Source organism: Polyodon spathula, chromosome 21 (genome assembly GCF_017654505.1).
Source record: "Polyodon spathula isolate WHYD16114869_AA chromosome 21, ASM1765450v1, whole genome shotgun sequence".
In the NCBI taxonomy this organism is placed as follows: domain Eukaryota; kingdom Metazoa; phylum Chordata; class Actinopteri; order Acipenseriformes; family Polyodontidae; genus Polyodon; species Polyodon spathula.
Genome location: NC_054554.1, coordinates 4,110,800 through 4,137,491, shown reverse-complemented (window position 1 = coordinate 4,137,491; position 26,692 = coordinate 4,110,800). Strand labels below are relative to the sequence as shown.

The 26,692-nt window shown below is 35.7% G+C and overlaps 1 protein-coding gene across 3 annotated transcripts in view; it reads left to right on the top strand.

Annotated features, from left to right (window-relative positions):
- LOC121296546 (zinc finger protein 536-like) overlaps positions 1–26,692 on the top strand; it is a 138,285-nt gene that overhangs the window by 88,607 nt on the left and 22,986 nt on the right. For 2 of the 3 annotated variants that reach the window (XM_041222227.1, XM_041222228.1), the window contains exons 4-5: positions 1,852–2,004; positions 5,528–7,213. In XM_041222227.1, coding sequence (XP_041078161.1) covers positions 1,852–2,004; positions 5,528–7,213 — 1,839 coding nt within the window. The remainder of the gene's footprint in view (positions 1–1,851; positions 2,005–5,527; positions 7,214–26,692) is intronic. The other variant, XM_041222229.1, reaches the window with a different exon arrangement.

The window sequence follows — 26,692 nt, the reverse complement described above, 5'->3', positions numbered from 1 at the left end:
ATCATTATCTCCCCGTTGCAGACACTTCCCTAAAAGTCTATGTATAATGTATGATGTGACCTTCAAATGTCATAAATGTGTTGTGCAATAAACTGTCAATATTTGTGGTTATAAGGTACTAGATGACTTTTACAATAATTGGAACAGCCATATTAAAAGCCTGGATCAGTCAGCTGATTAAAGACAGAGACACGGGCCACTGTTCACCAGGGACTTTATTCCTGCCAGCGACTAAATGAAAAGATATTGGGAGGTGTTTTTTTTTGGTTGTTGTGTCCAGATACAAAGTCTGGTCACACAAGCTTCTAAGACTATAAATACATCTAAAAGAACAGTACAATGGCGATGATAGCATATTGTTCATCAAATTCTGCTTCAATCACCGTAGATTTTCAATGAAGAATAAAAAATAAGCAAAAGGTTTTAATCACACTGATAGGCATGCTAAACCGTTGCACAGATTCAATTTTGAAACTGGCCAAAAAACCAATTTTTTTTTAATGAGTTTCCATGCACGTACCTCTCTCCATATCATGTGGTGTAAAAATAATCAAATGTTTGTCGTGTAATATTGCCAGCAACTGTACATTTCCAATAGAAATGGTTACATTTCCACTTACATCCTTTGATTGTGTAATTAGAGACATTTAAGATGTCATTCTTGGTGCAGCAAGTTGGCAAAAAGCAAGTTCAACTACAGTATTGTACATTAGCTGAAACATTAATACAGGCTTATTCCAGTGATAAATGGAAACACGTTTGTTTAGATTCATGGTTTGTAATGTGCCAGCTTTACGTTTCACTAACTGAAAACAGGATGTTTTTGATCTCCCTGAAAGGTAGTTGCAGGACTCTGGTCATTCCAGTTGTGACTAGGAGAGATCCCAGACAGAAAGAACAGTGACTGTCTTAGACAAGACCAATGTCGTTCTCCATTTCTGAGACTACACAGCAGCTTTGTACCTTAGATATATCCTGTGGTGTTTCCATTATGTGTAAGACCACTCACTTTTTGTAGAAGTTTTAATTTGTTTGCTAGTTAGTAGTTTGCTTACTTCCTCAGGCTTGATGAAAAGCTGAAAAGCCGCATGAAAAAAGACAATAGCCAGAAGCAACAGCAACATAAAACATTTTATTACAATTAAATGGTTTTTTTTTGTTGTTTTTTTTTTGTAACAGTGGGTTTAGGTTTAAGTGACCTTGCAATATCACCTTTGTGTAGCTGCCTCCGTGTACATAAAGGCATTTGAGGAAATACAGAATGATTTATTCATCATGCCTGTAGGTGTTTTGATATGGGTTTTTATTTAAAACAAGTGTTCTATCATAAGATTTCTCTCAAAGGTATATTACAGTAGCCTGATTGAAGTTCTTAGTATTCACAAGAGCTTTCATAACTTTCACAACTGCCATTAACATCGAACATTAAAAACTCCAAATGTAATTCTGCAGTTGCTGAAACACACCCGCCCAATTTAGAAATAGTTCATATGAGTCTGGGCCCAGCGTTCTGACTTTGTACTTTGTAGTTTGAGCTTCAGAAATGTTTCATATCAAAGTCAGAGACTACAACAAATAAGACCCGTTGCTGCTGACATAGCCATTTCTTTTCTGGTATTGTTCGTTTCAACGCATTCCACCACATGCTACCAGAAGATGATGATAGCTAGGATAAAACACAAAAAAAAAAAAAAAAAACTGAAAGCTTATGAACTGTCAGCGTTCTGTCAGGTTGAAATGGAAAAAATAGGTGTGCTATTGATGTGTTTGACTTTGTGTAGCGTTAGCAGATTTAGCGAAAACAGTTTCTGACAAGTGCTGAAGTGACGTGAGACCCTGTCTGTGTTGTAGATGCCGGGGAAGAAGTGGGGAAGCCAATGGGAGTCCAGCAGTCGTCTCTAGTGAGAGACAGAGGCCTGGGATCAGCTATGAAGGACTGTCCCTATTGTGGAAAATCCTTCCGAACATCACACCACCTGAAGGTCCATCTGAGGATTCACACAGGTGAGGAATATGGACTTCAGTAGTTCAGGACACCCCCCACAGTCAGACTAATGGGTAGCTGCAGTGGTGAAGCTAGGTTAGATGGACTGTTGAGGAATGAAAGGGAAAGCAGATACAGTTTGACAGCTTAAGGTTTACTTAAGGTCTACGTGTTGAAAAAAAAAAAAGTTTTTTGACCTGGTGAGACCACGCAAAACCACTCAGTTTTGGTCTCCACTTTACAAAATGAACATTTGCAGCTTTGGAGAGAGACCAACTAGAATATTCCCAATAGTAAATGGAGTGAGTTATGAGCATAAGCTGGGGGATCAGAACCTGCTCACTCTTGTGAAGACATGGTCACGGAGACCTATTTGGAAGTTGAGTAGAGACAGATTCAGGAGAGAAAGCAGGAGGCTACTGTTTACACACAGATATGGTGGCTGTATAGAATGGGTTGCCAAGTCATGTTGTTGATTCATTGGGATCCTTCAAGAGACGCTGGGATGCGGTTGTAGAAACAGTTAGGAACTGGACAGCAGCGGAATTCATAGCCACTTCTCATTCTCATCACTGAAACCTTAATTTCTCAGAAATATACTTCCTATCCTGGGTAGCTAGTGTCCAGCAAAATTTTACTTTACAAAACTGCAGTATAGGCATGCCTAATTTTGTTTCTTCCCTGCTCTCCCGACCCCAGAAAATTATTTAAATGTACTTAACATTGGCAAGGTCACAAGCTTCCTCTTCTCTTGAAATGTTCTTGCCACTACTTGACATACAGTGGACATGTTAGCCACTACGAGGCTACACATTTATTATGGCTTAAGATTTATTTACTTATTAATTTGTTTAATTATTGTATTGATAATGTAGTATGACTTGCTGAAAAAAACAGAACGACTGGCCAGAGTAAAAAAAAAGAACAATTCTGGACATGGTTTCTGTGTTTGAGTATTAATTAAAACAGTACATTTAGGGAAACCATTAAAATCACAACCCATACTGTCCTAGTACCTAGCACTAACACAAACTAGCAGTCTAATGTTTCAACTTGGTAGAATAAACATTCAAACTATTTTTTTTAGTTAAGTTTACAGTGTGTATGCCTCTTCATGTACGTAGCAACTTTTTAAAAACATACAGTTTTACTTAGGAAACAAATCCTTCACATGTTGAAATCAGTTTTATTATTGTGCTGCATTCCTCATATATTTTAATCTGTCTGAAGTTAAAACAAATTAAACTAAACCAGGAGTATGACAGCCATTAAAAAAAGAACCTTCAGTCTTTTCCGAACTCTGCTTTGCTTACTAAATATGGTCATAAAATAAGATATTTGATTAACGACTTCCTAAAATTTTGTTGAATGGAATTAACTGAATTTAAATTCTCTAAAAGTTAAAGAGCTAATGTTACAGTATTAATTTCCTCCTGAACACTGAGTGGGAAAATATCCATTAGTGAAATTAACTACAGTTTCTAGGTAGCTAACAATGTGCAGTATACAGTGGGGCACAGCTAATGAACACTGCAGTGGGTGATATTTCATTATACAAATTAATGCTCACATTTTAATGGGAAAGTCACATAATGAATCTAGGCTTCAGTGACAGCAATTAGAGACACAGATTGTCCCCTTCTGGACAAGGCAGTGTTTAGCAATAAGCAGCTGTGTAAAAAAAAGTCTACAGTTTTTACAGTGTACATATATACTTTGGGAAAATGAGGGTACTGTTTATATAAATTCCCTGAAACAGGTCTGCTGACGAATTAGTACAACATGTTTATGTCACCCCTTATTACACACTTCTCAAGGTATTTTGGAAAAAAAAAAAACAACTAATAAATACCAGCAATTACAAAAATGTGTATACTGTAAAAAACAATGTCAGTATGTTAAGTGCTGCTGCCAATACAGAAACACATCACCCTCTTCAGTTAAACTGCCTGTCCTAATACAGTAACTAACTTACAGACTGCCATTTAAGGATCAGTTATAAACCGTATGGAAATTCAAAATAAAGTGAGTCATTTCTATTAGCTGTTTTAATGACAGCACTGCGGTATGCTGCAGTCTAATTAGAAATGGTATTTTACTATGAAAAAGTATCAAATCAAACAGAGGATAATGTGCATTAAAAGCAACCTGCACACAAGGTAGCAATGCGAGTCGACGTTATTCATTTTATTTGTAGGAGTTTTGAATACACACCATGGTAAAAGAGCACTAATAAGGCTGTAATGGCCAAAATCACTTGCCCTTTAAGGTCTTATTCATAACCTTTGTTTCTAATGAGAAACTTAGCACTTAGCACCACATAGTGGCCAAATGTAGTAACAATGCTTTACAAAAAAACAGAATTTAAACGTTTTCTTTAAAGGAAAAGCCATATTTCTCTAATTAAGACACAACAGTGATTTGTAATTTGGCTTCAAATTAAGTTTCTGATATGCACTACTGTTTCTTGTCCCTCTGATTCAATCAATGTACAGGGAATGTGTTGTTCATTAGAATTCCAGGGTAAAGGTAGTAGCGGGTTCATTTTGACCTTTAGCAGTAAATTGTGTGTAATGTTGCAAAACAGGATACTGTAAACTCCCAGATGTCAGAAATGACCCCCGCATAAGATAAAACAAATGTCCTACTGGACCCAAAAGATAGATGCTGTCGAGACCCCAGACTCACAAGTGTGCCCAGATATTGATTAATATTCATGCTTCATTGACATGGCATAGCCTGCATATTGTAATCTGTTGGGGTCTTTGTGTCTAGAAAGAATATCATTGTACTACCGGTACTGCAAATGCTCATTTTGAACTTGGGCTTATTAGCAGAAGCAAAGCAGATTAAGTTTTATTTTATTGTAACAAATAAATAAATAAATAAATAAAAAACACTGTCCAGCACCAGAGATTTATTTTATTAATAAATCAACTTAGTCCATTCCCTCAGACTGTATTGCATTTGCTGTGTTAAATTCTGTCTTGGTTTATTTTAAATATTAGCTGAAATGCATTCTTCCAAACTAGCAACCCAGTATTAATATTTTATTGAATTTGTATTTGTAGACGTTTATTTAGGAACAATGCAGTAGGTCTGCAGATCTTTGAATCGTTGCTGGAATGGTGCCCTCCAAATAATGATAAATTACTTGAGCAGTATGCCATTTGCTAATTATATCCATGATTTACTGCAGAGCAAGACTTAAATCATTCAATTCAGTCTTGCGTAACACCGCACATTTTCTTAGGTTAAAAATGGTTTCCATATGTATAATCTAAACAAATTGTGTGTGTGTGTGTGTGTATATATATATATATATATATATATATATATATATATATATATATATATATATATATATATATTTACACACACACACACACACACACACACACACAAACACACACATAATACTTAGCAAACATCCTTTAATGAAGTTCTGAAGTTTTTGCTTTTGTTTAAATAAGCTTGATGATCCATTACCTGTGACTACCACTGTCCAGTTAGACTGAAATTGTTGTATCTTTATTTTCACAGGTGAGAAACCGTACAAGTGCCCGCACTGTGACTACGCCGGCACTCAGTCAGCCTCTCTCAAGTACCACCTGGAGCGCCATCACAGGGAGCGGCAGAATGGTGGGGGGCCTCTCTCCGGACATCCCCAAGAGCACAAGGAGGACCACGGAGCCGGAAAGAGCTCTGTGTTCATCAGACCTGACATCCTGAGAGGCGTCTTCAAAGGAGTGCCCAGCATGGACTTCAGAGGCGGCCACATGCTTCGTCATCATTGGTCATCGGGGATGCTTTCCTCGAGAGAACAGCGCATGCAATGCACTAACATGGCTTCTGACCCGGCGTCAGAAAATCTCAAGGGCTCCGAGGTTTCTGGGGAAGGAGTGCCCAGTTTTTCCGACCTGGGGAGAGCTTACCAGAGCATGGTGGGCAATGGTGTCAACTTCCAAGGCTCCCTGCAGGCCTTCATGGACAATGTGGTTCTGAGCTCATTGAAGAAAGACAAGGGAATGAAAGACAAGCCTTTTAGCGAAAGCCCAGATATGAAAGCCAAGACAACCGAACACAGCGAGGAGAAAACAGGTGCCAAGCCTTCCGAATGCAAACCCGAGAAATCTCAGTACGAACCACTCGATCTGTCCGTCAGGCCAGATTCTGCCTCTCTGCCTGGCTCTTCTGTTACAATCCAAGACAACATCGCCTGGCACGGCTGCCTTTTCTGTTCATTCACAACTTCATCCATGGAGCTGATGGCTCTCCATCTGCAGGCTAACCATCTGGGGAAAACCAAGCGCAAAGAAAGCATCTTGGACATTGCAGGAATGAGCAAGGATCAAATAAGGGAGTCTTATTCAACCAACAAAGCTAGTTTAGCAATCAGTGCTATACAATCTGACAAAGAGGCTATAGTCTCCAAACAAGCCACCCATGTAAATAAGATGAACCAGCAACAGAAAGGCAAAGAATCATTGCGAGAACAGAAGACTTCAACCTGGCTAAACCACATGGACACTAATGTAAGCAGCCTTCAAAACAATTTCTTCAAACAGTTTAGTGATTACGCAACTTCTAGCGGAGCTGTATCACAGGGATCCAGTCATGAAGCTGAAAAGATTATTCAAACCAGCGACAGCTCGAATCTTAAGCCCACAAGCCTGACTAATAGGTGTGTCCTTGACGAACTTTCTGATAAAGTCTCTTGTGATGAGATGGAGACTTCAGAGGAGCAAGATCAGTCTGAAGATGAAGCCGGAGCTGCAGATCACAGCAACAATGAGTCAGCCAATGAGAAACAGGACAGTGATGATGAAGATGAAGCCACAGCTGCAGATCACAGAAACAATGATCCAGCCACTGAGAAACAGGACAGTGATGATGAAGACGAAGATGATGATGATGATTATGATGATGATGATGATGACGATGATGATGAGGATGAAAGCAGGGACCAGATGCAAACTGAGTCTGCTGCAAAGGACTCACTGGGGCTTATGTCCTCCATGCCACTTGAGAAACAGTGGCAGAGCTTGAATCTTCTTTCATCTCAAGGAGTTCCTCCAGGGGTGATGAAACCAGAACAGGCCCATCTTGAGCAGCAGATGAACATGCTGTCTGTCTTGAGGGCCTACAGCACTGAGAACCTTGCGGCATTCAATGGTCTTGGAAACAGCTCAAACACCACCGGTGGCATCAAGAGACCAGACTTGCCTGGTAAGTACTATGGCATGTTTTAGATTGTTGTGCCCAACATTTACAGCAGCAGATGTGCTGAAAGTTATTTCATCCTTATTTTAAGCAAGTTTAGAAGCTTTTCACATGTAAGAAGAAACAGATTAATCTTTATTAGTTTATATTACTGCAGTAGCAGTTTCCCTGGATGGATGAGACTAATGGTGTCTCCTGAACAGGATCTCTGCTCCCATGCTTACGAAAGCACCATATTTATCCATCTTAGGTTTCATAAAACGCACAGTCCCAAAAGCCTATTACCCTATAATGTCGGAAGATGTATGACCCTGTGATGAATGAACTGTCATCTTTCGTTATTCTTTTAAGGGTTTGAAAGCTACTTGAAAACCATCGTTTTTTATTGTTTTTCGTGAATTTGGCGATAACAAACAAAACAAACAAGATTTTCACAAAAGTGGTATAAGCACATGTAGTACAGTACTAGGAACCAAAGAAGATTGTACAAGGTAAGTGAGGAACAGTGTTTTTTGTATTTGACCTATACATTTAAGAGAATATATACTATATTAGCAGCTATAGTCTAAAATCAGATCAGTTATGAGCATGTGGGTTATACTGTAACCCAGTAAGGAATGTTACAGTATATACCTCGTGCAGTGTTCCTCGCAAGCTGTGCTATACGCATTGCAGTTGGTTATCCTGTGAGATGCCCTTATAAGGTCCAACACCAGTACCAATGATTAGTATTATGTACTGTAGCAAGTTAATTATGCATCAACAAGCAATGACTGAATTGATCAAACTCAAGGTAACAAACCCTGAACTTTCTGTTTTCAAACTACTTAACACTTAAATGTAACCAACAGGGTTATAAAAAAAAAAAAGAAATGATCCAGGAGAGCTAACTTTTTTTTAGCTGTTTATTATTTATGACCAAGTCAGAAATGACTACAGGAGCGATTTCATCATGAGCTGTGTAACAGAATAATAAATAATATACTAAACTCATGTAGCTGCACACGCTGAGGGCCATTTTAGCTTCAGGAATAGGTGTCACAATACGTACTTGAATGTTAGGCACCATTCTTGCCTGAAGATGTGGTTCTAAAAATGTCATACCTTTTATAGACCAAGAGATTTCTGATATGGAAACATATAAGCATGTAATCTACACAGTATAACAGGGTTTCTCCTGCGTTAACAGACATTATACAGTGCAGTGAGTGTTGTGCTTTGATTGGAAAGTTGAAAAGTCTGGGTTCAGAATTTCTTCCAACTAATGAATACATCAGTTACCATATCTATTCAGTGTACATAGTACAGATATACCTTGAAAATGCATACATAGCATTGTGTTAAATACAGTAGGACTTCATTAGGTCTATTTTAATGATCTCACAGTGCCAGAACTTAAACCTACACTATGTAAACCTGTTTTTACATTTTATTTTGTTATTGTATGTACTGATATTAATAAGTGGGTCTATAAATAACCCCGGGGGGTGGGGGTCTTAAAAAAATGTGTGTAAATTAATGTGTGTGTGTGTGTGTTTTAGAAACATGGTAAGCCTACGATAAACAAAGTATTTGACAGTGAAGAATAGAAAACTATGTAGCACAGTAGATGCAAGGGGAAAAGAATGGTAAACGACAGAACTGTGTTTGCAAATTTACCATGGTAAACATTACACATTGTAACTCTCACCTACAACTAACAAAATTCTAGCAATACTGTGCCTCTGCATGAAAATCCATCTTTAGACTTCTGTGTCTGCTTGTGTGCCACAAATTAAACAACAAGCAATGGAATGTAAAGCAAACACAAAAAAGCACTTCAGTAAGCTATGTGTGTTGTAAAGTGCTCGTAAATTGTTAGGAACCAGTTTACTTTAGCATAATTTTGGTCACAGCTCCAAAACATATATTAAAAAAAAAAAACACAGAGTATAGCACTAATAGCAGTAAGCTTGTTTACTTATATCGTCAAAATGGTTTATATTAGAAATGATTTCTGCTGTTGACCTTTTGGAATATGGTAGATGTGGATAGTGTAGTGGAACCTGATGTATTTTTAATACTCTGGTGAGGGCCATTTCCTGTAACATACCAAAAAAAAAAAAACGCTTCCTAACCCCTTAACCCCTGCCCATATACTGTTTAAAATCATATTTAAAAAGTGCATTTACAGTAAGCACTGAATGTGTACTTTTTAATTGTGTTTTCTCCCATATGTACAACTGGAAAAAAAAAGTGATTTCACACCTCTGCAGTCTGTAGATAGGCCAATATAAAAAGGAATATGGTTTTAACATGGAGCTCGAAACACCTCCCACTGAGGCAGCAACCTGAAGTTTTAGATACATATAATGTGAGGAAAGTGCAGTTATCATAATCTTGAGGCTAAAATCCTTTCCCCTTTGGTTCCAATTCAGTTTGAGGTGGAACATTATAATTGTGCTGAAAGACTTGAGAGAAGTATTGAATGTGTTTTTGTATTTTTTTTTTACTATCTCAAAGAACTTAAAAAAAAAAAAAAAAAAACAATAAATATGTTGGGTTTTTTTTGGTATATTCTATCACATATAAAAATTGGCATATTATCAAGCAATGTGGTCTCAATGGATAAAAAGGATGGGGTTTATAAATACACTTGGCATTAGATTTGTATGCAAATAGTACATTAATTATTAACATTTCAAACAATCTCACATTGACTTGAAAAAGGGAGCATCTTTGGTGGCGTGGAAGCATTTTAAAGCATAGCATTTTCATGCCTAGGTGTAGAGAGGTCATTTATGCAGGGGGAGCCAAATGAGATCCTATACAAAAAGCCTGCCTGCAATGATAAGAAGAGTCATGGAAATTATTATAATAATTATTCAGATTAAAAAAGGAACTGTTTTATTGTAAAGGGCTAGGAAGCATAACATAAAATTACCAAATCAGAAATAAACTCAGACGTTCAATTAAGGTGCTTGCAAGCAGTCTTAAGTTGTTTCATCTTCATTTCAGAATTGTAATATATATATTTTTTTAATTTAGAAAACAAAATTTGCTAGGAGTAAATAGCTTTGAGAATTTAACAGGACAGTAAGTGAACAGCTGCAAGGGACATTGACCCAGCAGAACGGGCAGAGGTGCTTTGAAAATGGCTCTCCACATTTTGCAAGTGTGACTTCTAAGAATATTGAATTGATATTCGAAAGGTTGGAGTAATCCAGATTTTACTACAGAGCCAAAACATTCAAACACTGTGGTATTAGTTTTCAACGGATTGCTGTTTTCAGCAACTATGAGTTAGCTGTTATTGAACTGGAGACTTAAATCAATAGAATTACAATAGCTTTTACTATTTAGCAATAAACAAACAACTGGTCTTGTTAACAATCCAAGAAGTGAGTGGTGAAAAACAAAAACATGTCTATTGTCTGGTGCCCAGATATTTCTATTATTGGGATTAAAACATTATCATTATTTCGGTAAAAATCAAAAGGTGACTCTCTCAATAAGGCTTTAACTACACTACAGTTTTTTTCCAATTATGTGATAATATAAAGACTCCTGTTATAGTTAACAGGGACTGGCCGGTCACTGACATAAACTATGTAAAAAGTAAATATATTTAAATATTGCCTTGTATTTTTAGCCTGTACAAAACTCCTTGACAGCATTGCTGGGCAGTGCTCGTGGGAGATGTGGGATTGTCTGCTTAGTTCTAGTAGTGTGCATGTCACTAGTGACCAATTACCTCTGTCAAGAAACAAAGATTTAGGTCCCGCCTCCCTGTGTGGGATATGAACCTGGGCTTTCAGAGGTCAATAGCAGGGCTTTTATACTTCTCTCATAGCCAAACCTTTTCTGTTAAAACTGTTTAAATTACAGACCACAGCAATAAAAGGATCATATGTGTTTCCCTCCGAACAGGTTCTTTGAGGCTATTATGATAATTAAAAACACATGGTGCCCTCACCAGTTGGAGGGGACTTGCAGATGTACGGATTACAAACTGCATTATTTTTTTTTCTTGCTTTTTTTCACTTTTCCCTGATAAAACCCGGCAGCTCTCAAGTACAAAGAAGCCGCTGCATTATTTATTTATTTTTACTTTTAATATTATAAGTTACATACAGTAAATAATCATGATTACTAAAACCACAGGGTGCTTTTAAAACAAAAAGGGAAATGGTGGAGGGAGTTAGCAGCAGTGACTCAGCCTAGTCATCTGCTAACAAGCAACCTTGTGTCCTGAACTCTTTTTTTTTCTGCTGAAGAAACAGATACATTTAATAAATAAAAAAAAAAGATTTTTTGTGCTGATTTTCTCTCTCTGTCCGCCTGTCTGTCACACGTGGTGAAAACAATCACTGCCTTCATCTTGCAGCAGTCTTCCCTAAACTTTTATCATGTAGACATTTCGGATGGCATTTGGCCATAATCTGATAAACTCTTGATTGTAGACAGTAATTTTTAACCTTTCACGTACTGTGTGATTGTTACTTGATTATGACGACCCTCTAATCTTATCGGGATGTTTGGTTATAAGGGGCTGAACATGTTTCTTTGGGGTTTTAGTGGGTTATTCACATCGGGGCTGGGTTCAGGTAATAAGTGGAATGAGTTTCTCTCAAATTAACCGATGGTTGACACAATTTTATACAAATGCCAATTACATTGTCCGTCATCTTTCGTGTGTACTTCACAAGCACCTAAAAAAAAAAAAAAAGTTTCCGCAACGTAACCTGATTTCAGCTTGATACTTGCTAGCAACGGCGGTACTCACCACTGCATGCACCCTGTCACCCTAAACCATTATTAAAATATTCAAGAAGAGTCATTTTGAAATTCAGAATATTGGCAGCTGAGATGACAGCTTTAGCGATATGCATTTGTGCATTGTAATGAGTGATAGTGAACCCAAGGTGCTATTTCACATGTGGGTATTACCGTTTTAACTTTTAGCAAGGTGAAATAACACCTTGTCACTCAGTGCAAATACTAGTCACAAAGAGCAATTAATTGTAATAGCTGTTGTCAACTGAACAAAATACTTGTTGCTTTGCTCAGCATCTGTGGGCTCTCTCAGAATAACTTATTTTTTGATCATTTTCTGGAGCAAGCATCGGAATTATAGAATCCTTCTCTGGGCACTTTGTCTTCCTAGAGTGTTGCCATGACATGATAATGTCACCTTGCTTGGAGTGTGGAGTTAGTAGCTCACATTCCCGTGTGTTGAATAAAATAACATAGTGGTGTAAAAATTTGGCTATAAAAGATTATAGAGTACATTACAGGATGGCTGTGTTTTAGTCGAACCCTAGAGCATTCATCACCGCTGTTGTGTGTGTGCTGATGCACCACAAATAGGCTGACACTTCAGCCATCAACCGAGGGCCGATAGGAAACCCACATTACCTAAAGGAAAAGCACAGAAGACTTTGTCTTGGTTGATTCCAACCATTATTATCTTATTTTATTCCAATATTACCATGAAGTAAATAACAGCAACTCCTGTGTAATAAAAATCATTAGTAAATATAGATTGCTGCAGTGATGCTGGTTTTCACAGTCCCCTTCTTTTAATGATTGTAGTGACGGTGGTATTTAGATCCGCCATGGTTCAGATCAAGACTAGGCCCCAGAATGTTTCAATAAAAGCATCTGCAGTTTTAGGTTAAACAGCTAGATGTGTGAGTACAACAGACTGGCCTCCCAACCAGGTATCTCCGCGTGACTAAATTAGATCTTTGACACTACCTTTGTTATTGTTTAATCATTTTTCCATATGTCTTCTGCAGTGAGTAAATTGTGACTTTTCTGTTAGTGCTGCAGCTGCTGACCCTCCCAAAACACCCTTGAAAATGAGATGTGAGTCTCGATGGGGCTGTCATGATAAAATAACAATTCCTACAGGCATTCACATACACACACGCAAGAAAGAAAGAACGTGAAAAATATACGAACAAGGCGCCATTAAAACAATATGTTTATTCAAAATTCGTTTTAACATGAATATTAATATACATACTGACAGTTGCAGTAATGAAAGCCTTATTAAACTATGTATTTTCTACTTTCACTTTGTGATTCCTAATTTTAACTGATAAACTGTCCTGAAACTTTTGCCTGACCTGTAAAGTAACAGCCAGAAGTTAATGATGATGATGGTGATTCTCAGCATTATTAATAAGAATCATATACAGAAATCACGTGGTTCCACACAACCTTCCCAGGTTTAAAAGCGCTGCTGAAATAAGCAAAAAATATAATTCCATTAGCTGTTAAAAATGTACTTAAATCTTCTTTAATGATCATAATAATAACACAAGCTTGCAGATTGCACCATTTTAATCTTACAGAACGTGGCTTAAGAATAGTGCATTGTTTATTTGAAAAATAAGGGCAAAAAAATAGTTGTTGCTCTAATTTCTGTAATTTTAAGCAGGATTAGAGAGCTATCTGTATTCAGCAATCTGATCTGTGCAGAATGGATGGCTGCTCTCTGCAGGATATATACAGTGGTATGAGAAACTAGTACCACAGATGGATTTGGATGATTTCAGTATTAAAACAATGCTTCCCATTTAAGGATAAGTAAACAGTATGGTCTATTGTTTTTGCTCATTTGTATTCTCCCTTTCCCTGAGTCTGCTTATATAGGAAGCAGAGAGAATCCAGTTTAATCTGATTAATAACTTAGTTGATCACATATAACCTAATTTTCATTCAGTGCTGCCCTTGTCTGTGGAGTCATATGTAAAATGACCTTTGAATCACCACTGGTCCCATAAAGCACAATAAGCACCATTGTCCTGTCAAAAATTGAAGATGTTTTACATCATTACAAAATTTAATGTTCCATCTTTTCAAATGTAATACTTTTCAAAGGCCACATTCCAACTGAAGCTCATTAAAATCAGACTCAAGTTTCCTGTGGTGGGGATAGGAACAACTTTCTCATGCATTCGGAGTAATATGAATCAGACTTTTAAAACAGATATGGTTACATATTAGTTTTGAAAGGTACAGTAACTGCTGAGCCCTCGCTGTCTCTAACAGTGAAGCTTTTGTCCATACTAATTTAATAACGGTATCTTGATCCCATCCACTTCATCCACTATATGTACACACATTCTGTAAGCATACAAGCTTTGCAGGAAATAACAAAAAAAGCTTTCGTTATCCTCTTTTTAAGAAAAAAATAAACTCTTAATTGATCTTCCACTTGTCGTGGGATAGTACTTTTATTTTATTTTATTAAATTTGGAATAGAAAACTAGTTTAGCAGTTTAATGATCTTTTCTAAAAACAAAACAAAAAAATCTTGTTTGTGGAGGATACAATTTGTATATGATTCATTGGATAAAAATTCTTGTAAATAAATCCCAGCATGCACCCGTTTCCAGAAATTATAAGAACTTTATGGCTCATAGTTTTTATTAGCCTCAGCAGGAAAAAGGGTTGAAGGATTAAGCTATGGATTAGCACCATACTTTAAGATAAATCTTTTTTTAATGTGAAACCTCATCCCTGCACATACTGGAAGAAAACACTGTTATTAACTTGCGTTTTTATCACCCTTGTCACCCTGTTTTTGTCTGACTCATGACTCATGATGTCAACACACTTCAAGCCAGCAGTTTAAAATGGAACAAAGGCACCACAATCATCAAATCCTTGCTGATCTGTATGCCAGAGACACAAAAAGACAAACATCAGAGTTAGACTTTTCCTCTAATTGACTGAATAAGGATTGGTCACACTTTTAAGTACCATTTTATAATGGATTTTCATGTTTGTGTGCTCTAACTGGCTGTGCAAATGGAAGGCAAAATGTCTCTTTATTACAAACAACAGCATTTCTTTTACCAGAAAGATTATATCAGCTCGTTTCTGTTTGCAGCAAGGTCACGGCTGCTGACAGATGACAAACGATCTCAAGATGGTCGCATCATCTGTCCTGTAATTGTTTAAAGAATTTTAAAGATGATTGCTAAGCCTACGCTGTATTTTTTATTTTATTTGTTGAACTGTTCCTTCTATAAAGTATTTAACTATTCAGCTGTGACCAGTACTAGCTCTCCCAGACCACAAGAACAATTCATCCATCTTATTAATATGAAAGGAACTAATATGCATCTTTGATATTTAGAATTGTGTTTCCTACGGTTAAGGATTTGGCAAACAGTGATACTGTACTTTAGCCATGATGTTCATCAGATGGGGTATATTTTGTTGCTGATTAGTTTTGTTCCTGGAATGCCAGTCAAATGCTGTTGCTTGATATACCAATAAGCCTCCACAGAAGTCGCATACTTTTGTTTTTCTAAACTTTTCTCTGCATTAGTCTTGCACAGTTAAGATGAGCCATTTTCTCAATCCAATGAAATCTAATACTCTAACAAATCAGTGTTTAACTCCCTGGATTCCTATTTTTCCTGTCATTCTACAGACGCAACTTCGGTTTTCATGGTGTCCTTGTGATCTTCTTGTTTTCAGTGCAGTCTCACCGCAAGCAGTCTTTTTTGTCCTGTTTTTTAGGACGCTTAATTGCATTATGAGACATATCGGAAGACGGGTGTCATCGCTTTTAAAAACACAATTAGATAACACCCTGTCAAGGAACCGTCTTCGTTTGTTGACAGGCTCGAGAACAATCACAATAACAGCACAGCAACTTTTGCATATGCTGGTGTTCCATTGTCATCAAGAGAGACAGGCATTTCGTGAAACATCTCAAGGTTTTGCCATGTCTTAATCATGTCAGGCTATAATTTAAGCAAATCAGTAAACTGTTAGGTGTGGCACATGATGGGGTCTTTTAATACTAATGAATCTGTTTTGCATTCAACAGATTTTTCCTGATAAAACAAAACCTGCTTGCTAATTCCAAAAAAGTAACATGCAGCGAGTTTATCAAAGTAAAAAAAAAATAAAAAAATAAGTAAAATACAAGTTTTAGAGATGCTTCAAGTATGAAAAATAATTTATGATGTTTCAATTTCTATCTAATCTCTGACATATAGCTAAAATGTATATTTATGCATTCTTCTGGTATATTTTAAATACTTTCATTAATATACATAAGAGTAAATATTATGGATCTGTGTAGAGATATATTTTTGAAGATTATAGTCCAATATAATATATTGAAAATCTTTGTAATCTAACTAAATAAGCAAATGCATTGGATATCCACTTATTTTTCCTGTGGGAAGGCAGGCATTTTGAAATGAATTAGTGCTTGCAGTTTGAACTGTAAATCGGAACTGTATCTCAAAGTCAGTCATTTTATCACAGCTCTTACAGAAATTAAATCAAATACGCTTACGCAATGAGCGTTTCCAAAAATAGCCTTTCTATCGGCATACCTGTCCAAGTAGCAAGTTATATTCATTCATTTTAAAAAGTCACAACCCTTTTGTTAATTTTTAACTAGTGCACCTTTGACACTTAAAGAGCCGAATGAAACATGATCACGCCTAAATAGACAATTCATGAAAAATAATACCCTTACACATTAAAAAGCTGTCGTCTGTGATGTCAAGAGGCTAGAGGGGGGTTATCCGATTCATAACCCAGCAGTGTTTTTTTTAACTGGAATTTGTAAGATTATTGTTTTATATCAGTTATTTTTATTAAACTTTAAATACAAACAATAACAATATTCAATTAACCAAAATGACCCTAAATAACATTTGAGTTTATTACACAATGCAGGTTCATCACAGCTATTAAAATGTATACCCAATATTATTAAATATGAATACTGTATTATATTATTTTGAGGTGTTGTTTTCGCCAGGTAAAAACAATTTCTGTAATCTACTCGTTTAGAGGTTTTTTTTGGTTTGTTTTTTCCCCATCGTTAACTTTTACATACACAATCCATAAACCTATTTTGCAATCTCGTGATGCCTTTGAAAAAACAGCAGCTCAAGTCTCTGATGAGACACATGTAAAAGTTATGACTTCAAAGGTGTTTACCTTCTGTGTTTTTTTTTGTTTTTTTTAATTTGTCTGGGAACATGCAGTTTATTTGCATCTCCAATTCTTGCATTTGAAGCAGGTGGTTAAATGCCAAGATAGGAATTGATGGCTGTCACCCTGGCACTAAGAGAGAGGAGCTCCATTTTCTGTTTTTGCAGTGTCAATTTCTAGCAGCAAAATAAATATATAGGAAAACCACTTTAGTGTTTGTGTTTGTGTATGCAGATGAATACGTTTAATATTATGGTCAAGAGAAGGGGAACATTTTGAAAAAGGTGAAGTCTAGTGATTTCAATACATCCACATACAGCCTTTCTTTTAGTTTACAGTGAATCCAGTAGTTGTCATTTGTTTATTAAAACTTAAAGTGCAGAAGATGCAGGAAACGGCTACATCTACACTTACAGCAAGACCACTCTAAAATATTAAGCCATCGCAGAAAAGCCTTACTTCTGCAACCATCTGTTTTTTATTAAACATTAGACACAAAAGCTATTTAAATTCATTTTTATCCACAGCAGAAGAAGTGAAAACCGCAACACGATTAGATTTTAATTTGAGTGCCATTCAAATGTGCCACACAAAACAAAGAGCATTTAGTGACTCACAACAAAGTTGTTTCTGAGGTGAGTGCAGAATATAGAATTATATATATCTTATATAATAGAATATATATATATATATATATATATATATATATATATATATATATATTATATTATATATATATAATATAATATATATGACCAATTTTGAAAATGTAATAATTTAAATTGATTTTATTATATATTCTCACAGTAACTTCATCTAACGACTGAACAGCTTTAACTTACAAAACAGATCCTTTGTATTTAAAAGACAGCGCAAGCCCCAGATGTATGGTAATAATTACAGATATTTTAAAAAATAATGCCATTTCACTATTTAATAACTTACAAGTAAAACACAGCCATGCCTGGCAAAAGAACCCAGTGGTGAAGAGGCCTAAATCTTATCTGATATTCCATAACTTAATCATATGGCTCTTAAGAGCAGGGCACAAACAGCTGTGCCTCAGTAATACACATACAATATGTGTAAAATGATATGCTTTAATTTTTGACCCATTTTAGGCAGCAACAAATCTGTTTATGCAGGGACATTAGGAATGTGTGTTAACCCTTTCAAATCCTGCTGGTGGAGATATGTATTTATTTATGTATTTATTCCTACTTTTGAGCAATTTATCTATCCCAGAACAACTGTTCAGAATGAGGGTTTTAAAAACACTTTAATTGTACAGGCTAGATAAAGCTATGACTGAAAAAAAAAACGTACGTAAATAGTGCTAGGAGATAGTTAATGCCCAGAAAACTATTATGATCGCATGGCTTATGTGTTTCAACACCGCACACCTGTAACAAGGTCTTGGAAAAAAACTCAACACAGTAGACCAGCTAACCGGTCTTAGGTATACCACTAAATCATTTTAATATGACATATTTCCACACACTGAAACTATAACCATTGGTTATGTTTTCACAGAGTTATTTATACTAACCTCTAAGATGTGGCTACTTGCATAGCGTTATATTTTAGTACACATAGCAGGAAGAGACAGAAGAAGCTTCCTATATCCAGCTATCCACATGATAACAACAGATAACCTGCCTCAGGGCAGCATGGTTTAGTTTAAACAGAAATGCCACCTTACCAGTCAAGTCTACCATGGTGTAGCATGTTTAAAATGTCCAATCCATTTATGGTTTAGTAAATCATTTATCAACCCATAGCTTCACCATGTAAGCTGATGGAATTGTGTTACAGTTATAACAATATAAATCACTCACTAGTTTAATAAAATGGCATTATATGCACAAAATGTATTTCACAAGTGCTTATTTTGGTGACTCTTTAGTTTCTGACATATTAGCAATAAGAGTAGAAAATAAGACGTGAAATGTGTATATGTGTGTGTGTGTGTGTGTGTGTGTGTGTGTGTGTGTGTGTGTTTGCTCAAAAGAGCCAAGTTCCCAACGTTTCAGTATGTTTACATATACCTTTATCAAGGGAAAATGTGTTTGAAAACAAACAGTGGAAGCACTTATAGGCTTTGGATGTCATGGCAACTACACTCATTTATTTCTATTTAAATCTATTAATATGATTGTGATGTCATTCACCACATACTGTAGTTGATGATCTAATGATCTACTATTCCTTTCTGTTTAACCCTTCAGACATCCTGGTACTGAGATAGTTTATCCATTTATTTTCTTTTAGTCTTCTATATTGTGCACTAACTAACTAATCTAATTACATATTTTCTAAAACTACAAATTGTAGGTCATTCATGTTCTGCTTGTTCTTTGTAAAGTGCTGAGCCACCGGTTCATTTATGTTTGTATTTCATGTGTTTGATAGGTGATTCTATATGCGTTTGTATAATGCTGTACCTGTACATATTTAATTTTATTACATTTTTGGCAAAATATACCATGAACAAGGTTGCTAGTTTTGCATGAGGGAATTTTTAAGATTGAGTATTTTTTTTTTCTGTATTTGTGATGTCAAGTTTATCTTTACAAATATGTTTGCATACCTTACATGTGGTCTTACAGGTCTGAATGTCCTGTAATGTGCCCACGATCCGTTTATGTCTACCAAAATGTCAGCTAAATTTGTATCCTTTCTAAAAACCACAGTCGGCACTTTCATAAATATGTTTTTTATTTTATATATATATATATATATATATATATATATATATATATATATATATATATATATATATATATATATATATATATATATATATATATATATATATATATATATATATATATATATATAATATATATATCTATATATATATATATATATATATATATAGATATGATAGATAGATATATACAAACAAAGACATCTATATAGCTAGTAGGGTTCAAATACAGTGAGGTAATGGGTTAAATGTAGGGGGTTAAAAATGGAATTGAAGAGGTTGTCAAACCTAGACATGAATCTTGCCTCTGTTATATTGTACTGTAGGATCGATATGCTGCCTTGCATGACATCCTAGCTAGAGATTTGTTGCATATACAAATAGACACACAAAGATGTTTTTAAAACTAACACTGCCTCTGTGAAGGTTAATACAATGAATATCATTGGTGTCACTGCAGTGTTAAGAAAAATAGCCATATAATATATATATAGATATATATAATATATATAATATATCTATCATATATATAATATATATAATATATAGTTAGCAGTGTGTAAGTGGTCTGTTTGGTAAAACGTACCTAGCTCTAATTGAGTAGAACAGACCAGCAAAATGCATCCACCAATTTAATTTAGTTTTGATAAGGCTACAAAAACATAGGACTTGCTTTTAAATGGAATATCTTTTTTTTTTTTTTTTTTTTTTTTTTTTATAGGGTTAAAAAATTCAAGTCAAAGGATATGGTAGATATTGGACTTTATTTTTCAGTGCAAAAATTATACGGTTAAGTGAGCATCAACTGACCAGAAATGATTTGCCTCTGTCTGTTAGACACGTAATGGAGTCATTTAACTAGTCAAATTAGGAGCTGTAGAAATGCACCATGCTTCATTACTGAGTTGCAATGGGCACCATTTTACATTTACGTCAAATATGATTTCATAGCAAATTAATGTTTTTATTGTCTTGTGAAAAAGACTGACACACAAGAGTAGCACCATCTAGAGGCCAATCTGTTAAATGACTGATCATTATTATACCTGCTCATAGGTTTGACACAGAACGTCAAACACCATTTTATCATATATAACCTCATGTACACAACAGGCGAAGAAGCCCGTTGCCACTTTAAGTAACCAGGTACGGCAATTCTGATTGATTTCATGGACACTAACTCTGTAAGAAAAATACACAATATATGGCATTCTGACACACAAATTATCAACGGAATATCATGTACTTTTGATGAGCACACTGCAGGCCTTGTGTATCTGTAATAATGGTAACACTTTCTGTAATTAAAGTGCAATTACTTAATACCCAGCGCATGATTTCCTTCTGAATTGATTGTTAATCCATATCGAGTTCTCATTAATTTATATGGGACCCCAAACCCAATATTATTCCACCATGAAAGAACACTTATTTTAACGTGTCACCATTTCAAGCGTGGGTGGAATGTTTCTTGAGCTAATTTTTACTTCAAGTGAATTTGATATGAGTTTAATAGGACATATCTCCAAATTCCTTAAGTAATTGCTTTTTAATTACCAACGCACATGAATAAAAAAAAATGTTTTACAAGAAAAAAAAAAAAAAAAAAAATATATATATATATATATATATATATATATATATATATATATATATATATATATATATATATATATATATGTACGTTAAAAGAGAGTTCCAGATAACACACAAAGACAAATGTTTGCATTCAAAATCATGTACGAGAAATCAAACAATCAGTATTCCTGTACATACTACCATGTGCATAGAAGTCATCCAGCACATCTGACACGATTCTAAAGCTAAAGAAACTGTTTTTATGTTTAATAGCAGTTCGTGAGTACAGTCTTGGTTGTTGTGATTTATAGTAGGGTAATACGCTGTGTTTAGTGGGTCTTATTAAAACACAATTCATTTTGCTATGTGGTTTTGTGTTTTGTTTTTAAGTTTGTTTCAAATAGCTGAGAGGCTCGTTGTGTTTTTTTCTGTACCGTATGTGATTTTAACTTATTTTACGACCAATTGGTGATTGATTAATGGAGACAGAGGGGAGTCGCCTTCCTTAGCTAACATGTTGCTTTACATTCTGTAAATGTCATTTTTACCACAGCCTTAACATGTGATCTGTGTTTACCTTGGCTCTATCTGAGGTAAAAGGGCTGTTTATTCAGCTGAGCACACTGAACAGCATTTCAGTTTCATGTCTCAAGTTCCAAAAGACTTAGTGAAAGTCGTATCTGACTGATGTTTATTATCCAGATGTCAAACTAATATTTTTTTTTTGCACTTGTGGTTATTAAACTCTTAACACACATCATTTTGAGAAAGGCCTGGAATATACCATACAAACTTGCTATAAACACTGGAATTGCATATATTTAATTAAATGCTGCATATGATTTAACAAAATATTTCCACTTTTAAGAACACAATAACATTTATAAAAACCCACTGCATCTCGACGAAAGTGAATTGATGTCTACTGGCCAAAAGGATAGAGCTTCATAGTATAAGAGGCAGTGCTATGTTCTGCACTGCCATTACGGGCTGACCCCTGCTGGTGAGATAAGGGTATTGCACTAGAATGCTTCTGCAAACCAACCAGACGCTCTAGTACCTCACCTTTGATCTGTTAAACTCACAAGGTCAAGACCCAGTTGAACTGAGGACTATGCCTATCACAGACAGTGCCTCAAGGTGTTTCACTATTAGGAGTGTGGAGTGGGGAGTCAAACTCACCACCCTAAAGTTAAGAGGGAAACATCCACTAGGGTTGTCAGACACATTCACTCTGTGGCTGAATGGGAATTATAAAAGACTCCAATCAGACAGAAGGGGTTAACTATCTCTCTCACACAGAAGTGTGGAGTGACAAGGCAGGGCTCTACTATTATCCATTTCCTCCAAATTAGACCAGTCAGGAGCTGACTGTTCCCACAGACTTTTTCTTTAAAGTTTTATAATTACTTTTAAGAAGGTAATAGTGTAAAATTAATACTGTGCACTTGCACTCAGGGGAACAAAGATCCTTTATTATACGTTCTTGTCAATTTTGTGTGTGTAACAGTGCTCGACAATCGCTGTTTTCAGCAGACTGAACAGCATGTGGTTGTCCGAGTCGCACAGAGAGTCGGCTGTTATCTCACCCATCAAACAAAACTCTGGTTTATTTTGTAAATGCATTTCTTGCAGTATTCGCAGCTCAGTACACAGTAGATGTTGTCTGGTATTTGCAGCACACACACTTGGCTTAAAGTCGAAAATGTTTTCTTATTGGGAAATCTTTCAATAAATCAACGTGAGTTTAAACGCATTTCTCCAATGACATCAGTGACCTGATAAGAGCTGCTAATCTCTTTTGAGGCTTTCTGAGTGCTTTGAACACAGTCTAGTTCACATCTGTCAGTAAAGTTATTTGTCAATAGCTTATAATCTTGGATGTTTTCTTTTGTTGTTTTATATTACAGACTGAAAAAATAATGCAAATTATAAAAGTTTCAAAAATTATAAAAGTAAGCATACAGAATATTCTTACCTGTATTTTTATTTTTGACAGAAAATTAACTACATGTATCCTTAGCCTTCTTAAAAGTTAGCGATCGATACTAATCTGTACTGAATTACAAAACATTACAAAAACAGGGAGATCTATTGAATTGCTCTACATGGGTGCAGATATAAATGCCACCATTACTTAAATTGTAAAAAATAGGACCTTCCTGGTCCACATATTTGTACAAACACAAATACACAAAATACACATTGATGGTTCTATGTTTGATCTTGAGAACCCTGATACACAACAAGCTATATATTAATAAGGCATTACAATCCACCACATTGCAGATCAAGTGAAAAGATCAACATGATGTTCTTTAGTTTTTAAGTATAGTAAATAACAGTATTTCTCACCGTTAACCGATACATACACCAAACAAAGTATATATGGCATGTGTCAGATGCCTTTAGTTAACTGTATAGCCATTATATATTTAAGTTCTTTTACATGTTTTTTAGTGCCTCTTAATGATACTGTTTGCAAGAGATCTGAAAAGTGCTTTCCATGTCAGATACACAACACCAGACAAGATTACCAGATCGATGTTTTACAGTGAACTGCTTTGTCCCTGATGCTCATCAAACAGAAGCCACTGCTTCTGCTCGCTGTGACCTGGGCTGGGTCGAATGGGCCCCAGTGTTTTTCTGTGGTCGAACCCCCAGGACCACCCACACCCTGAGCCAGCTGTGTACTATCTGGGGAGCGATTCTGTCACTGCCTAACAATTTAGTTCTTTATATGATATGGGTTTAGCAGGATTGCAAGTTGTGTTACACACAACACAGTACATATGTATACACTTTACATACACATTTCCTATGTTTTTGTTGGGTTTTTATGATTGTTTCTGTTGAGGGTTGTTGTCTGGCTCCCTAATGTTAGCGCTGTGTGAGTTTAGGAGCCTAGCAGCCTACCTCTGCTCTAGGCTCTTTACAATGGAGCAAAATAAATCCCAACTGTCCATTTATACAGCGCTGGAAAATCTTAACTTTGACCTTACGAGTCTGAAAATGCCTCAGGTTTCTTGCATCAGTGGGATACTCTTTCAAATACTTTGCAGCACTTATTGTACAGTGATTCAACACAGTATTTAGCTACCCCAGTGATTTGTGGTGCTTGGAGGGTGACACAGTTATTGGCCAGCTTACCCACTGAGATACATTCTTTACTAAATATCTTGATATCCTAACAAGATCATCTTCCCTCTTAAAATTCCATGCAAATGATTCTAAGGCTCAAGCAGTCTCATAGCAAAGTGTTATCCAGGCAGGACCACTGAGAATGGGGCACATTTATTGTCCATTAACCCCACTCAGACCCCTGTGGTTGACTAAATGTCTTTCCTAAATAAGACAATTTCCCCCTCTTGCTAAAAAACATAGAAATATTTCACTAAATTATAAAATTTTGAAACGGATGTTTTTCAAAAAGAAAATGGGACATCACTACAAATGAAAAATCTGGTTTTATTTTTGAGAATTGTGTATTTTGCCAGTTTCCTTCAAAGGCCAGTTTGTTTATGAGAAACAGCAACCTAATTGCTCTGTACAGGTTTGAAGTATACTTTGATTTAGTGGTTAATAAAAATCAGCATTCCCATTCAGATCAGGATGTGACATATTTTTAAAAACCTGCCAACTATGTAAAGTCAAATATGATCTCAGTCTCCTAAAACTGTTTTCACTCTCTCATCATTTTTATAGTTGTTTTCCCTTAACGGGGAAAATGACCCAATTTGTCTCGTTTTGCTACTGAAATTCACATGATTTTATGTCAGATCAGTTTAAAATTAAAAAAAGCAAAGCAACTATGAAAACAAGAAACTTCATGCTGTTAAATGTTACACGCTTCCTAGATTATGTTATTTAAAACTGGGATTTAGGTCCACATTTATATGACTAATTGATTGAGCTGTACTTTTATAGCTGCCCACCTTGTTTATTGCACACATTTCAAAAGTGTTTTGATATGAATTACACAATGATTTGTGACATTTTCCACACTTACACACCTAAATCATCATGAACAAAAACTTATTTTAAAATGTTAACTTTATAGTATAATTCAAGGGGAATTACACCACGTATTGCTTTTTCGTGTGCAGGTAACCTTAAATTTTGATAAATTCCACAATTATTTCATCTGATATTATTAAGCATCTATATGCATGTGTTTTACGTCAAAGGTAACAGTTTGGGGAAAAAAAAAACATTTACGAGCTAAGTATTAATTTTACATTGTGTTCCATATTTTCTGATTTCTACATGTGCTACAGTGGGATATAGTTGCCTCTGTAGTTGTACCAACAATATTTCCTATTGTTAACTATGGTAATATTAATACAGTGTACGTAATACTGGTATGTTTTGACTCAGTATTTTAATCCATTTCTATACTTGCAGTTTATGGGTGCCGGGGGTATATTTTTCCTCTCCTGATGTACATGACTGTCAATATTGTTGAGTGTACAGCCGGCACAATAAGGTTAGCGAGTATGCAGCATTGTCGCTTGAGATTCAAAGGATGTCATTCCTGTCTAAGTAGGAGAGCGATAATACATCTGCACTGTCATGTGCCTTTGTCACCGGACAACAGCCCTTGTCATCTCACTGCAAGGCCCAACATGAAGAGTGCATCGTGGCAGCATGGGATAAAGTGAAATGTCATGTCAGAGTTTATCCCAGGTGTCTGTTAAATCAGTCTGCTTAATCTGGATAAGTAGCATTACAAGTGGAGTGGCTGCCGTTCGCTTTTCCTCCAGCACATACTTTCAGGGTTGAGTAATGCGCAATATCATTTGAAACGTATTCTCCGACACAGAAGTCATAAATTAAAGTTAAAAACAAACCCCAGCAGGATTATTTCTGCTTTCAGAAAGACCATTAACCCCACAGCCCATACAGTGGTGTGTGGTTGAAGCTGAGTGCTCGATTAAGAGCCCCAGATTGAGGCTGAGAGCAGACTCTCCTGGATGCCAGATATCTTTTATTTAATAAATATTCTCTAACTAATTACACTGCTGGTAGGGGAGAGTCATGTGTGATATCCTGTCACTCGGAACAGGGTGTCATTTTACAGTATAACTGGAATATTGTGAATGGTGTGTGCTCTGGTATTATATTATCCATATATATATATAGATAATATATATATATATATATAATATATATATATATATATATATAACCAGTCAGTCTCAATATATTATATAATAAGACATGCTATTTAGATA